Source organism: Peromyscus eremicus, chromosome 23 (genome assembly GCF_949786415.1).
Source record: "Peromyscus eremicus chromosome 23, PerEre_H2_v1, whole genome shotgun sequence".
Taxonomy (NCBI): Eukaryota; Metazoa; Chordata; class Mammalia; order Rodentia; family Cricetidae; genus Peromyscus; species Peromyscus eremicus.
In genome coordinates this window covers 26,471,203-26,486,185 of record NC_081438.1, presented here as the reverse complement: position 1 = coordinate 26,486,185, position 14,983 = coordinate 26,471,203, and the positions used below count along the sequence as shown (strand labels likewise).

The 14,983-nt window shown below is 55.8% G+C and overlaps 2 protein-coding genes across 2 annotated transcripts; one reads left to right on the top strand and one right to left on the bottom strand.

Annotated features, from left to right (window-relative positions):
* Nucleotides 1–326: 326 nt before the first annotated feature.
* Ap1s1 (adaptor related protein complex 1 subunit sigma 1) lies at nt 327–10,233 on the top strand. Its single transcript, XM_059249077.1, has 5 exons — nt 327–443; nt 3,015–3,193; nt 3,737–3,845; nt 7,715–7,852; nt 9,452–10,233. Exons 1-5 carry the CDS (start codon nt 441–443, stop codon nt 9,725–9,727), a joined length of 705 nt encoding a protein of 234 aa, XP_059105060.1. The 5' UTR covers nt 327–440; the 3' UTR covers nt 9,728–10,233.
* A 2,254-nt stretch (nt 10,234–12,487) lies between these two features.
* Nucleotides 12,488–14,344, bottom strand: Vgf (VGF nerve growth factor inducible). The gene has a single exon (XM_059249000.1). The coding sequence runs from the start codon at nt 14,342–14,344 to the stop codon at nt 12,488–12,490; it is 1,857 nt and encodes a 618-aa protein (XP_059104983.1).
* Between the last annotated feature and the right edge of the window lie 639 nt (nt 14,345–14,983).

Sequence of the window (14,983 nt, the reverse complement as noted above, 5' to 3'; positions counted from 1 at the left end):
TCCTCGCTCACCTCTCACCCTTTTCCCGCCTTCTTCCCCCCCCCCCCCGAAAATGCTCCACAGCTCGAGGCCCTTCATTGTCCCCCCCCACCCCCCGCTACCCCCGCCCTTCCCATCCTCCAATCAACCCACCGAGACAGCCTTGTTACCATGACGACCGAGCTTCTGCAAAGCCGAAGTCAGGGACCTGGTTGCCATGGTTTCCGCTTCTCCGCCTCCAGCCCCGCCCGCGCGCCGGGTGGGATGGGAGGGGGGTGGGGTGGGGGTGCACCGCGGCCCAGCGTTGGCGCCTGCGCAATGCGGCCGCTCGAGGGAGCCGGCGAGGCCCGGGAGGGGCGGGGCTTCAGGCGGAGAGGGAGGGAAAAGAAAAGAATCGGACGGGGAGTGGAGCTGGCGCCTACGGTGGCCGGAGAGGGACGTGCCGGGCCGGAGGCTGCAGGATGGTAGGCTGTGCTGGGAGGGAGGGGACGGGGACCCGAGGGGCGTGGGCTGTACCTGCGGGGGTCCGGAGGAGACGGGGGACGCCTTTGGTGGGAGGCGCCGTGTCTTCCCTGTGGTCCGCCGAGGATCCACTTCCCGGAGCGGCCGGGGCGAGCCGACCTCGGGAGCTGGAAATGGCACTCGGGACAGGGGCGGGGAGAGAGAGGGGACTGGGCTGGAGGGTGGCGGGACCGTCCCGAGCAGGGTGCAGCGCTCGGGGCGCGGGGTTCGGTCCTCGAGACGGCCCCGGTCACTGCTGCAGGGGCGGGCACTCGAGGAGGGGGCGCCGGGGTCACGCCGGAGGGTCGCGGGGCGCCGAGTCCCCTTCCCAGGAGGCCCGGGGAGAGCCGTGTGGGAGGGGACGGTTTCCGGGTCTCCGGAGGACTCCCCGACTTCGGCATTCCCGGCTCTCCACCCTCCCCAATCCATTCTCTTTTCCGGAACCCAGGCCTTCCGCCTTCCTGCCGTAGTTATCACCTCTGTAGCTTGGCCACACGCGGTTTCTTCAGTTCTTCCCAGTCCCTGTCCCCCCCACCAGCTCCCGCCCCTAGTTTCTGGGGTCTTTGTTCCTTTTCATTTGTAAGCTGGAAGTGCCGCACACACCCAGAGATTCCAGCCCTGGCCATGTTCACAGATCTGTTTGCTGGGAACTGAGTTCAGGATATGGAACCAGGAACCCCTGCAGCTGGGAAAAAACTAGATCCACAGAGCTGTGAGGACTCTGCTTGCTCTTTATTCCTCAGACATTCCCTAGGAGAGCCATCTGGGTGACCGGACCCTCAATGAGGGACTGCGGGATCTGGTGTCTGGGATGAAAGGTCAGGCCTTTGAGCACACACCTGTAACCCTGGCACTCAGGAGGTAGAAGCAGGAGGATCAGAAAATCAAGGGCAGCCTGGGCTACAAAGGGAATATAGATCAGTCAGCCTGAGCTACATGAAACACTTTCTCAAAAAAAAAAGAAAGAAAAGAGGGCCAGAGAGATGGCTCAGCTTATAAAGTAAAGGTACTTGCCAACTTGAGTTCAATCCCTGGGACCCTTATGGTGGAGCAGAGAACTGACTCCACAAAGTTGTCCTAGGACCTCCACATGTGGGTAGTGGCACATGGGTGCCCCCCATATAAAATAACATTTTAGAAAAATGGAAAGAAAGCCAACACTAGGATCCAAATGTGTGGATGGCAGAGGGCACGATCTGAATATCCCTGTACCAAGTGCAATTCGGATATATGTACGATACAGACAAGACTGTCAACAAGCATGGGGCTGGCATGGAGAGGCCGTATGTCACGGGGCATCTCAGGGCTTATGGCAGGCTGGGTAGAGTCCCGACCTCTCTGAGGCATGGGGTCTAGAAGGAGCATAAGTAGAACTGTAGTCTGTTGACATCCGCTTGTCATGAGGCCAGGCATCTTATTCCTCGTGGAAGACAAGCTTGGGAAAGAGGAGGTCAGGGATGCACAGTAGGCCTAGCATGTTATAGGGCCTACTGTGCGCCACGCACACCCATGAAGTAACTCATTTAAGAATTCCTTAAGGGAGGAGGGGTGGAGGGAGAGATGGCTCAGCCATTAAGAGCACTTGCTGCTCTTCCAGAAGACCCAGCTCAGTTCCCAACACCTATGCCAGGCTGCTTGCAACCGTCTGTAACTCCAGATCCGGCAGATGTGATGCCTCTGGCCTCCTTGGGCACTGCACTCATGTGCTGCTCCCCGCTGTGTAGACACACAGCACACACTTACACATGATTAAAAACGGGCTAGAGAGATGGCTCCGGGCTTAAGAACATGTGTTACTCTTGCAGAGGACCTGGGCTTGATTCCCGTCACCCTCATGGTGGTTCACAACCATCTGTAACCCTTGTCCTGGGGGAATCCAACAGGCAGGCATGTGACTGTTTCAAACACACAGAGTTAAATATCTCTAATTAATAAGAAGAAAGACAAATCTTAAAAGAATTCTATAAGGAAAGTAACTTTATTGTTTCTGTCTTGCCGGTAAAGAAACTAAGTTTCAAAGACAATAAGATGGCTTAGCGCGGAAAGGCGCTCGCTACCAAGACTGAGTCTCTGAATTTGATCCCTGGGGCTCACATGATAGAAGGAGAGAACCCTCTCCCAAAAGCTGTCTTCTGAAACACACACACACACACACACACACACACTCACACTAAAATGTTTTTATGTTTATTTTATCATATGTGTGTGGGCAAGGTGGGCGCTTGCCACAGCATGAGTGTAGAGGCTAGAGGACAACTCGTGGGAGTCAATTCTCTTCTGTAATGTGGGTCATGGGTATTGAACTCCGGTCATCAGGCTCGGTAGCAAGCAACTGAACCAATTTAGCTATCTTGCCTGAGGTTGTACTCAGCTAGTAGAGCCAGGATTCGAACCCAAACCGCAGGCAGGAAAATCTTTGACTTTCCCTCAGGAAGAACATTCTTCTCTACCCAGCGTTGACAGCTGGGACAGAAGTTTTGAAGAAGGTAGCGATGAATCTCTGGCCCTCAGCTCTGGTCCTTCCTCCCTTCCAGATGCGATTCATGCTACTGTTCAGCCGGCAGGGGAAACTTCGGCTGCAGAAATGGTACCTGGCCACCTCAGACAAGGAGAGGAAGAAAATGGTCCGCGAGCTCATGCAGGTCGTCCTGGCTCGAAAGCCCAAGATGTGCAGCTTCCTGGAGTGGAGGGACCTCAAAGTTGTCTATAAGAGGTGACTGGGTTAAAATGGCTGGGGAATAACTAACTCCCTTCGAAGTCGGGAGAGTTCCGGGGAGCTGAGGAGTCCACAGGCTGGTCAGGAATCCCCTCTTCCCTTACTTCTGAGTTCTTCTCAGTTATTGCTTCCTACTTGGTTTTCTGACACAGCCTCTTGAGAGTACCCGGAGACCCCCCTGCCCGCATACAGGTCCCTCCCAGTCTCATTCACCACACTGAGGCCTCACCCCACTTTTCCCAATCCACACGCCCACATTCCCACACCCTCCCTTTCTAGTTCCTTCTACTCTGAACAAGCGTGTAAACTGGCTCAGATTTCGGCTGAGTCCCCCCGGGCGGGTCACAGGGCGAGAAGGAGAGGAAATGGAACTTGTGTTGTTTCTGAAGCACGCTACAGGAAAAGCGTTAGTCTTTGTACCCGCTGGGACCACCATGTCCGTGTACTGTCGGAGGACCTCAGGCTGGCGGGCAGGTTGGACCTGGAGCTCCAGGGTCCTGAAACCAGCTCCTAACTCTGTCTCTTGGGTTTCCTCTCCAGATACGCCAGTCTGTATTTCTGCTGCGCCATCGAAGGTCAAGACAATGAGCTGATCACGCTGGAGCTGATCCACCGATACGTGGAGCTTCTGGACAAGTACTTTGGCAGCGTACGTCTCCCCATGAACCCCAGTTTCCCTGCCAGGCAATTCCGTCTTCCTGCCAAGCCTTAAGAAAGACTCATCCAATCCCTGCCCTGGAAGTCTCAGTGGGGAGGTGGTGTTGGGGCACAGGGACCGTAATTAATCTCCCCTTTTAAGCTCTAAGCCTATTAGCTGTGGCCCTTAATCAGCTTGGGGGTATACCTCAGTAGGTAGAGCTCTGCGTGAGGTGGAGGGGGTGGCAGTAGAGGGAGACAGACTGGCATTGGCAGAGACCAAGTTCTCGTTTTATAGGGGTTCCTGACCTTGGCATTGTATTGGAATATTCTGGAGAGAGAGAATGTGAGTGTGTGTGTGTGCATATGTGCATGGAGAGGCCAGAGGACAAACTCATGTTGTTACTCAGGCACCCTCCTCCTTGATGGAATTTCTTTTCTTTCTTTCTTTCTTCCTTTCTTTCTTTCTTTCTTTTTTTTTTTTTTATTTATTTTGGTTTTTCTAGGCAGGGTTTCTCTATGAAGCTGGAATTTGCTCTGGCCTCAAACTCATAGAGATCAGCCTGCCTCTGCCTCCCATGTGCTGGATTAAAGGCGTGCGCCATTGCCACCCAGCTCGTTTTATTTTTTTATCTCTATGTATGTGTGTCTGTCTAGGCATGTGCATGTGAGTGCAGGTGCCTGCAGAGGTCATCAGATTCCCTGGGGCTGGAGTCCCAGGTGGTCATGACCCCCCCCCCACACACACACACACACATGGGTGTAGGGAATTGGACTCAGGTCCTCTGCAAGGACAGTATGTCGTCTTTACTGAGCCATCTCTCCAGCTCCTGCCTTGATTTGGTTTTTGCTTGCTTGTTTTGTGAGGTTTTTGTTTGTTTGTTTTGGTATTTTCTGTTTGTGGAGTCAGGGTCTCTCACTGGCCTGGAACTCTTTGATTCAGCTCAGCTTGGGGATCTGTCTGTCTGTCTCCACCTCCACCTCCCCTGTCTGTTTCCACCTCCCGTCTGTCTGTCTGTCTCCACCTCCACCTCCCCTGTCTGTTTCCACCTCCCGTCTGTCTGTCTGTCTCCACCTCCCCTGTCTGTCTGTCTCCACCTCCCCTGTCTGTCAGTCTCCACCTCCCCTGTCTGTCTGTCTCCACCTCCCCTGTCTGTCAGTCTCCACCTCCCCTGTCTGTCAGTCTCCACCTCCCCTGTCTGTCTGTCGGTCTGTCTCCACTTCCCCTGTCTGTCTGCCTGTCTCCACCTCCCCATCTGTCTGCCTGTCTCCACCTCCCCTGTCTGTCGGTCTGTCTCCACCTCCCCTGTCTGTCTGTCTCCACCTCCCCTGTCTGTCTGTCTCCACCTCCCCTATCTGTCTGTCTCTACCTCCCCTGTACTGGGATTACAAATAAGCACCATTACGTTTAGCTTTTTTTACATGGGTCCTGGGGACCCAACTTCTCGTGCCTGAGGCAAGCAGGTGGTACCTATACATACATGCAGACAAAGCACATAAAAATAAATAAATCTAGAATATTTAAAAAAAAAAAAAAAGATGCCCAGAGCCCAATCTCCCAGAGATTCTGAGTGAATTTATGTGGTGTGTGGCCTGGGTTTTGACAGATAGTGCAGACCTTAGATACAGAATCGGAATGCCTCCGTAATACTTAACACTGGTAATGATGTACAAAGCCCAATTGGGGGGCTGGGCAGTGGTGGCACACACCTTTAACCCCAGCATTCGGGAGGCAGAGTCATCTCTGAGTTCGAGGCCAGCCTGGGCTACACAGACCGAGTCCCAGGGTTGCCAGGGCTACAAAAACCCTGCCTTGGGGGGCGGGGAGCACGATTGGGTTCTACTTCAGTTGATTTCTTTTGTTGGTACCAGGGATTGAACCCAGGACTGCACTCCTGCTATTACTCTGTGCTCGGCCAGAGCTGTTCTTTTTTGTTTGTTTTTGTTTTAAGGTTTTTTTGTTTTGTTTTTTGTTTGTTTTTAATTACATTTGTTTACTTGGGGATGGTCAGGCCCGCTCAGGAATGTGGAGGTCAAAGGACAACTTTTGAGAATCTGTTTTCTCCTTCTGCCGTGTGGGTCCTGGATATCAACCGACCTCCAGCTTGGCAGCAAGTGTCCCTACCCAAAGAGCCATCTCCTTACCCTTATTTTAATATTGTGGCTACTGGGGTGGGGATGTGCTTGCCATAGCATGCATAGGAAGGAAGAGGACAGCTTTGTTGAGGGAATTCTCTCCTTCCACCTCTGCATAAGTCCTAGGGCCTTGAACTCTGCTTGTCAGGCTTATGTGACAAGTGCCTTTACTTACTAGTGCGTCTGGCCAGCCCGTTTTGATGCATGTATGCATCCTAAGCTGGTCTCCATCTCAGTGTGCAGCTGAGGGTGACCTTGGTCTTCTGGTTCTCTTGCCTCCACCTCCTAAGTTCTGGGGTCACAGGTGTGGCCACCACACCCAGTTTATATGGTTTTGGGAGCTGACCCATTTTAAAGAAGTGTCTTAGTCACTGTTCTATTGCTGTGAAAAGGCTTTATGACCAAGGCAGCTATTATAAGAGAAAACATTTAATTGGGGGCTGGCTTCCAGTTTTAGAGGTTTAGTCCATTATCACCATGGGGTGGGCATGGTGGCATGTAGGCAGGTGGTGGAGCAGTAGCTGAGAGAGCCAGCTACATCCTGAGAGAGAGAGGGAGAGGGAGAGGGAGGAGAGGGGAGAGGGATACACACTCTGGGTTTGGCATGTGCTTTTGAAACCTCAAAGCCCATCTCCAGTGACACATGTCCTCCAAAAAGGCCACACCTCTTAATCCTTCTAATCCTTTCAAGCAGTTCTACTGCCTGGTGACTAAGAGTTCAAATATATGAGCCTATGGGGACCATTCTTATTCAAACCACCTCAGCAATTATTCAACCAACTGAGCTACATTCCCAGACTGGATGGATGGGTGGATGGATGGATGGATGGATGGATTGATTTTGTGATGCCTGGACATCGTACCTAGGCCTCACACATCAAGTTACTTTGTGCTCTACCACTGAGGTATATCCTTACTCCCTTTTTTACTTTTTATTTTGAGGCAGGGTCTCACCAAGTTGCCTAAGCTGACCTTGAACTCACTCCATAGCCCAGGAGGCCTCTTCTGCCTCATCTTCCTGCATAGCTGAGATAAGAGACCCACCCCACCCCACATGCCTTTTGAGGGTCTCTGGCTTGTTCTTCATCTATCCAAGGAGTCAGTGTTACCATCTCCATTTTTGGCTGGGGAAACTGAGGCTCATAGACGTTCCATGATGTGCACAGCGAATTTCGTATTAACAGAGATCACCTTGGGTCTTCTAAAGCAAAGACCATAACATTCTCCTCTGCCCCAGAATGCCTAGGGTAGCGGCTAGCCCGGGGTCTGGCAGAACCTGTTGGAGATTTTAAGAGAAAGGCATCAGCAACCACAGACTTCTGTCTCCTCGTCCAGAATAGGCGGCATGGCAGCCTGTGCCGGTAATCTCAGCACTCAGGCTGAGGCAGGAAGAAGATCAAGACCTCAAGGCCAGCCTGGAGGAAAAGACCAACGTACTGAGAGTTGAGGACTGGGAGGATCTAAGATTCACTGAAGGAACTCCTGTGGGCTGAGGATGTAGCTCAGCTGGTAGAGTGCTTGCCTGAGGACCTTCCCTGCCCCACATGCTGTGGTGTGGAGGCATGTGCTTACAATCCCAGCGTTTAGGAGGTGGAGGCAGGAGAACCCGTCTGGGATAGCCTCAGCTACGTAGTGAGTTCAGGGACTTCAGCTGGACCGCATGAGACTGTCTAGGGGCCGAAAGCAGAGGGAAGAAAGCAGGGGTACCCCTTGATGCTCAGCTCTGCCTTCTCCCCCGTCTCCCAGGTCTGCGAGCTGGACATCATCTTCAACTTTGAGAAAGCCTACTTTATCCTGGATGAGTTTTTGATGGGTGGGGACGTCCAGGACACCTCCAAGAAGAGTGTGCTTAAGGCCATTGAGCAGGCTGACCTGCTGCAGGAGGTACGAGCCAGGGACAGTGAGGAGGAGGAGGAGGAGGACTGTGGCCGAGGGGATTCCCCCTCCCCTGGACACCCTGCCCGGCGACGAGTGGGCCCCCCTCCCTGTGGCGTCTGGCCCCCGTCACGCCCTGCTGTCTAACTTGTCCTGAGTCCCGAACCCCTGGAGCAGGAGGTGGGTGGGCCCATCCCCCACTGGTGCCCATCCCCCACTGGTGCCCATCGTGTTTCCCTCTTTCATCTCTCTGTCCTCTTCCCAAGGCCCAAGATGTCTGTCTTATCTGGCCCAGTCTCCTTTGGCTTCAGGATTCTCTGATGATAAGGGTTGTTTAGAGAACTGGAGAGCGGTTCGTGGTAGATAAGCCTTTTCTTCCTCGATTTCCTATCTGTCTCTGTCTGTCTCTCTCTCTCTGATGGAGCCTAGGGCCCTGATCCTTACTTTGCCTGTCTCTGTGTTCCTATGTGTCACTGAGGCGTGTGTGTATGCACATGTGTATGTAGAGGCCCAAGGTTGACATTGGGTATCTTCCTCAACCATTCTCCACCTTTATTTTTTCAGTCTCACACTGAACCTAGAGTTCATCCATTCAGTGGCTGGTTGGCCACTGAGCTCCAGGGATCTTCCCTTTCTCAACTCCATCCCCACAAATATTTGGATCACAGACCCGCACCTCCATACCAGGTTGTGTGGTTGCTGGGGATCTGAACTCAGGTCCTCATGCTTACATGACAGAGGCATTAATGACTGAGCAGCCTCCCCCGCCCAGCCTAATCCTCGCTTTTAACAACATGTATACACACACACACACACCCTCTGTTGCTCGGAGCCAACGGCTGTGGGGCTTGGGGCTGGCCTGGAGGGTGTCTGTTAGTTCTCCCTGATGTCTGTCTGGCACAACCCCCCTCTGCCCATCGCTGCTTGCCCCCTCTCTGCTGTGCTACTGCTGAGCCTTGGTGCAGGAAGATGAGTCACCAGGACTCCGCAGTGACAAGCCGGCTTGAGCTGCCTCTGAGGAGAGGAGAGATGGGGGCAATGAAGGAGCTGGTCAGCTCTCGAGGGGGAAAAGATGGCGGGATGAAACTTGAGGTCACCCCACTGGTCCAGTTTCCATTCACTCCCTGACACACACACACACACACACATGCACACACGCGTGTGTGTCCCCCGGTTCCTGGACCCTAGGGACTCATCACTCTGGAGTCCACCTTCCCTTCCCCAAGGACCCTGGTACCAATGTCTGACTGCCCTCGCTACTCTGAAAGGCACGGACCAAGCGTCCGCACTGCCTGCCTCCTGGGAGTCAGGGTTCCTCTGCGTCCTGCCCCGGCTTCATGCTTCTTGCCCATTGGGTTCTGAAGCTGCACACCTGGGTGGTGAGGAGCCTGGCCTCCACCTCTCCTTGCCGCTGTGGGTGCTGGCAGTGGTGTCGTGAGGCCTGTGAGCACCCCTCCACTGGGGGCTCACAGCGTGCCAGCCTTGGGCTCACATCGGCTTCTCTTCTTCCCCCCCCCCCCACGTGTGTCTGTGCCTCCTGACCCCCTCGTCTCGCCCACCCCGTGTCTGCCCTTCCTGGTGTCTCTGCGTCACCCTCGTCCGTCCCAGGAGGATGAGTCGCCACGCAGTGTCCTGGAGGAGAATGGGCCTGGCATAGCCCCGTCAGCCAGCCCGGGGTCCCTGTGGAATTGGGGAAGCCGAGACAAGAGACAGCACTTGGGGGCTGTTTCTTCCCACCTCTCCCCCAGCCCCTTCTCTGGGCGGGAGCCGGCGGCTGCCTTTCCTCCGCCACCTCACCTTCTTTGGAAGGAGCTGCTGCGGCTCCAGCCCTTCATTCAGACATTCCCTCCCTCCACCCTCTACCTTTCCCAGCGGAGGCTTTAGGAGCTAGAAGGCAGGGAAATGTGACCTGGATGGGGGTGCTACGTGGCTTCATTCCCCTCCTTGGAAGAACCCGTGTTAACCCCAGCCCTCCTCCAGCCCTCCCCATGTCCTATATCGCTGTAAATATATAAATACGTCAGGTTAAAGGGAAGAGGTTTCCAGGGCTCTTTTCTCCCCTCTGCCCCAAAACCTACCTCCGCCCCTCCCCATAGCCAGGCAGGGCAGCTTCTCTGCCTGGGAGGGGTTTTCCCTCTCTGCCCCCGCTTCCTCCTGGGCTCCAGTGTCCAGCCAGAGCCAGGGAAGGAACCACCGAGTTAATGTTTTTCTAACCTTGCCACCCGGAGGGAAGGCATGGTTCGGGGAGGGGCCTGCTTTCTGGGACACTGGCCCTGTCCCCCCACCCCCACACCACATTGTGGATGTGGCGGGAGCCAAGCAGGTGGGGTGGGCCAAGCGGCTGCCTTTAGTTCCTTTCTTCTGAAATAAAAGGAAAAAGTGTTTCTGGACTTGGCTTGCCTCTGTCTTTGTTGAAGCCGACTGGTGTCCACCCCGAGGTCAAGGGCAGCTTCCTGCTAGTGTCTTCCTGGGACCTGGGTTGTCATAGTTAGGAAGAAAAGCTAAAAATAGAAGACGCCCAGTTGGATGGCCGCTAGACAACAGGTTTGGTTGTATTGTTTTGTTCTGTGTCCCAGGATAGTCAAACCCACGGCCTTGTGCACGCCACGCAGACACTCCGCTGTCTACTGAGCGCCTAGCCCTCCGCTCTCTCTTGTATTTTGAGACAGGGTTTTGCTGCATAGCTCTGAGTGACCTGTATCTCAGGGATGATTCTGCTACCTGTACCTCCTGGATGCTGGGATTACACGCATGTGCCAACCACACCCCAACCCAACAGATGCATTTGACATTTCTTTACATTTTGAATCAGGGTCTCACATAATCTAAGCTGGCCTCAGACTCCATATGGATGGCAGAATCAGCTTGGTATTTCTGAGCTTCCTGCCTCTGCCTCTAGAGATGCTGAGGTTACAGGTGTTCAGCAGCACCCTGTTCTATGAAATGCTTCATACATGCTGGGCAAACACTGGACCAGCCGACCCACATGTTGATACTGTATGTTGCGGTACTAGGGATCAGAACCCGGGACCTCTTGCGTTCGAGGTCAATGATCTATCACTCAGCCCCAGCCACAACCCCAACAGATAAGTTAGTACGTGTGTCCCATGCACCGTGAAGAGTTATTCTGGAGGTGGGGGTATCTTGCTTATCTGGAATTGAAGGTTAAATGATTGTCTTTTGCTCTGTCTGGCAGCGCTGCCCCAAAGAATCTCACACACTGCTGTGAGGACACACAGCCAAGGAGGGCAAGCCCTGAGGTCCTAGGTTCTCTATTCTGAGATGTCCGTGGGAAGGATTTCTGTTTGCCTCTTTTTGTTTGGGGAGGTAACTGAGAAATGGTTAAAAACAAGGTGTGTGTGGGGGCGTCAGCTCCTTCTCCCCAAGCTTCTAGGAGTTCAGGGAGCCATGAAGGGAAGGATGGATGACTTGGGGTGGGGGAAGCCATCCAGATACCCAAAGAGGAGCATCTCCTATGTGGTACCGTTTTTTTTTTTTTTTTTTTCTTTTGCGTTCTAGAAACTTGCTCATCCCAGACAATTGTTTCTCTTCTTGTTTCTTTTTTGTTTGGTCTTTTTTTTTTTTTTCTGACCCTGAACTCACTTTATGGGACTAGACCTAAGGGCCCAGTGCATACTAGGCAGACATTCATACTAACTGAGCCATAGCCCCAACCAAACACCTGGCTCTCGTTGGATTCCACTCTTCCGTGGGTCAAACACTAGCAATTATGACTCAACTTCCGGCACAGGGTGGTAATGGAAAGCAGAGGTTCTATTTTTTTTTTATTACATTCATTTATTTTGTGGGTGGGTGGGTGTACCATGGTGGGCATGTGGTAGTCAGCCCTCTCCTTCCATCATGTGGAAAGAACACTAGTGTTACACTCAGGTCACGCTTGGCAACCTGTGCCTTCACCCGCTGAACCATCTCACCGGCCCCAAAGTAGGGTTCCCTCATAGGTATTTCTAGATCATTCCCTTCGCAGGTACAGCTTCACACCTTTCTCCCACCCAGTTCTGGCTTTGGTCAGAGAGTCCAGAACCGGATCAGACTGGCGCTCCCCTCACCGCCCCTTGGAGAGGACCAAGCAGGCCCAAGGGGTCGGGTGAATAACGGAAAACAAAGTCCTAATAAAATAGTCACTTTTATTTCTTAGCAAAACTATTTCCTCCGTGAGGGGTATTTACAACAGAGAAGGGCAGGAAGTGGGTAAGTTCACAGCGATTTGGAGAAGGGGGAGGCTCCGGGGGCCCCACGGCTGGGAGACAGACACTTCACACGATTAATTAGAACAGATTTTCCCGTTGGGGACCGGGAAGTCTCAAGAGATACTAGATGGGGACGAGGCCCCTGGAGGAAGTGGGGGTGTAAGGGGACTCGCACAAAACACCCACCCGCCTGGGATGGCCCCGGGATCGCCCGTTGAGTTTGGGGAGTTCTGGACTGCAGACCCGGGGAAAGTCTGACAGGTCCGGTCCCGGCAGAGCTCGGGGCGGGGTCACGTGGGGCGGGGCCGGGCGGCAGCCGAGGGGCGGAGCCGGGGCGCATGCAAACACCGAGAGGGAGGAGGAGCGACACGGAGGGGGGGCGTGGTGGCGCGCCCAGCCTGGGGCGGGCGCGCGGGGGCGGGGCCGGGGCGGGTCACGGGCGGCGCAGCAGCACGTGCTCAATGTAATTCTCCAGCTCCTCCTGCTCCTGCAGACGGCGCTCCTCCGCGTCCGCCTCCTCCTGTGCGCGCCTGGCCTGGGCCTCCAGGTCGGGATGGTGGCGCGCAGGTGGCAGCGCGTGGTGGAAGTGACGGCGGCGGGAGGATGCGGGTGGCTGCAGTGTCCGCGGCCGAATGTAGTTGGGGAAGGGGTGGTAGGGCCCCGGGGGAAACACCTCATCCTCCTCCCGATCCCAGGGTGGGAGCACTTCGTTCCAGTCCGGCAACTCATCCCGGGCCGGGGCGGGAGGAGGGGGCTGCGGGGAGCGGACATGAGTGGGGGCTGGGGCGGCCCGGGGGGGCGGCACCGGCTCGGGAGGGGCGTTCTTCTTCCGCTTCCGTTTCTCCTCCACCTCTTCGATGATGCTGACCACGTCGTCGGCTGGCAGGTGGAGTTTGGTGGACAGTTCAATGAGGCTATCGATGGTCTGCGGATCCATCTCCTCGTCGTCGTCGTCCTCTTCCCCGCCCTCCTCTGCCCCCTCAACATCCTTCCGCCGATGGCCTGGCGCCTCCTCCTGGGAGCGCTTGTCCTCGGCTCCGGCTTCCCCGTCCTCCTCCTCCTCGGCGAACAGGAGCGCGTTCTGCCGCGCCCTCTCCGCCTCCTCCGCCTCCGCCTCCGCCTCCGCCGCCTCCTCATCCTCTTCCCCCATCTCGTCCTCCCCACCACCGCGTCTCTCCTGCTCCGCCTCCTCCTCCCTCTCGCTCTCCCGCTCTTGCTGCGTCTCCTGCAGCCCGCGACCCCCGAGATCGCGCTGCCGGGCTCCGCCCTGCAGCAAATACTGGAGCAGCAGGTCGGAGGCGAGGTCGGCCAGCCGCTCTTCTTGCGCCGCGGCCTGCCGGGTGGCCTCCGCCTGTCTCCTCCCTGCCTCTACCTGAGCCAGCCCTTGTTGAAGCAGGCGCTCTCCAGCCTCAGAGCCGCCCAGGAGTGAGCCCTCGAGGCGGCGCACCTTGGGGAAGGGGCCACCTAGGCTTTGGTACGCCTTGGATAAGGGTGTCAAAGTCTCACCTAGATGTGTTTTAGGGGAGGTCACTCCTTCCCCGAACTGATGGGTTTCGGGAAGGGGAGCGCTTTCGGGCATTCGAACCTGGAATTGCGAAGGGACGGGGGGTGGCAGAGGAGCGCGCTCCGGGACGCGCGCCTGGAACTCTCCCCAGGAAGCGCGCCATACGCGCTCTGGCCCGGGGCTCTCCAGATTGACTCGGGTCAGCGTGTGCGTGCGGGTTTCCGTCTCTGCCGCGGCCGTCTCTTGCTGGCGCTTAGCATTGCTCGGACTGAAATCTCGAAGTTCTTGGAGCAAGGACGCTAGCGCCTCCAGCTCCTCTGAGCGGTCGTCTGCCTCGGGATCGTTGTCCTGAGTCTGAGGGCGAGGGGGGGCCGCAGCGGGCGCTTGGATCTCTGGTGCCGGGAGGCTATGGGTCTGACTGCGCACGGACTCGGTTAACAGAGCTTCTGCTGCTTCTTCGGGTGCTCCCTGCTGGGAACCTCCTGGGACTGCCGGGGGCGAGGCCGGACGGTCCAGTGCCTGCAACAGTACCGCGGCCAGCGCCCGGGGATCCACGCCCTGGAAGAGCTCTCCCTGGTCCTGAGGCTCGGAATTCCGAGCGGCTCGGACCTCTGGGGCGCTGCCATCCTTTGGCCGGGACACTGCGTCCTCAGCTACCTGCTCTTTATGCTCAGAGCCGAGGGGAGGAGGATAAGCATCGGAGCGCCCGGGGGGCGCTGCTCCCAACCCCTGGATCAGTAGAAGGAAGCAGAAGAGGACGGATGCCGGCAACGTGAGGGTTTTCATGACCAACGGGCTGCCAGAGACTGAAAAATAGAAGAAGCCAAAGAAATAGAGGATTTCTGTAAGAATTCCCCGCTTTCTATTTCTGCGTTCCCTTCCCCCACCTTTAAGCAGGAAATCCGGGGTTTCCCTCATTTCTCCAACCTTACCCGAAGAGGAAACGTTTAGCAGAGAACAAGAAAGATGTGGCGATCTCTGGAGTCGTGCAAATGGGAAATAACGCCCGCAGTTCTCGCCCTGGCTACCCAGTGCCTCCTGTCGCCCCCTTCCCCAAGTCATCTCTCAGCCAGCGCCCGCGTACAAGGATAAGCGGGAGGTGGGGGGGGGATCTGTTCCCTCCCCACAGGACTCCCCGGATGGTGCGTGGGCGACTTCATCAGCGACAGAAGAGCAGAGAGACTCCCCCACTTACCAAAGACCCTTCTCGGGGGGCACCCCGCTGTGCTCTCAACACCCCACTCGGAGAGAAAACCCTCCCTTCACGCCCACGACTGAAGAGGGTTGGAGGAATGGACATCGGAGTATTTACCAGCCGGTGTCACGACGGCGGAAGGTGGAGAGGAGGGTCGGGACGGGGGGAAGATCGGGCCCCGTCCGCCTTGGCTCCGTTCCGTAGCTGGAGTGTGAGCGATGGTCGAGGGC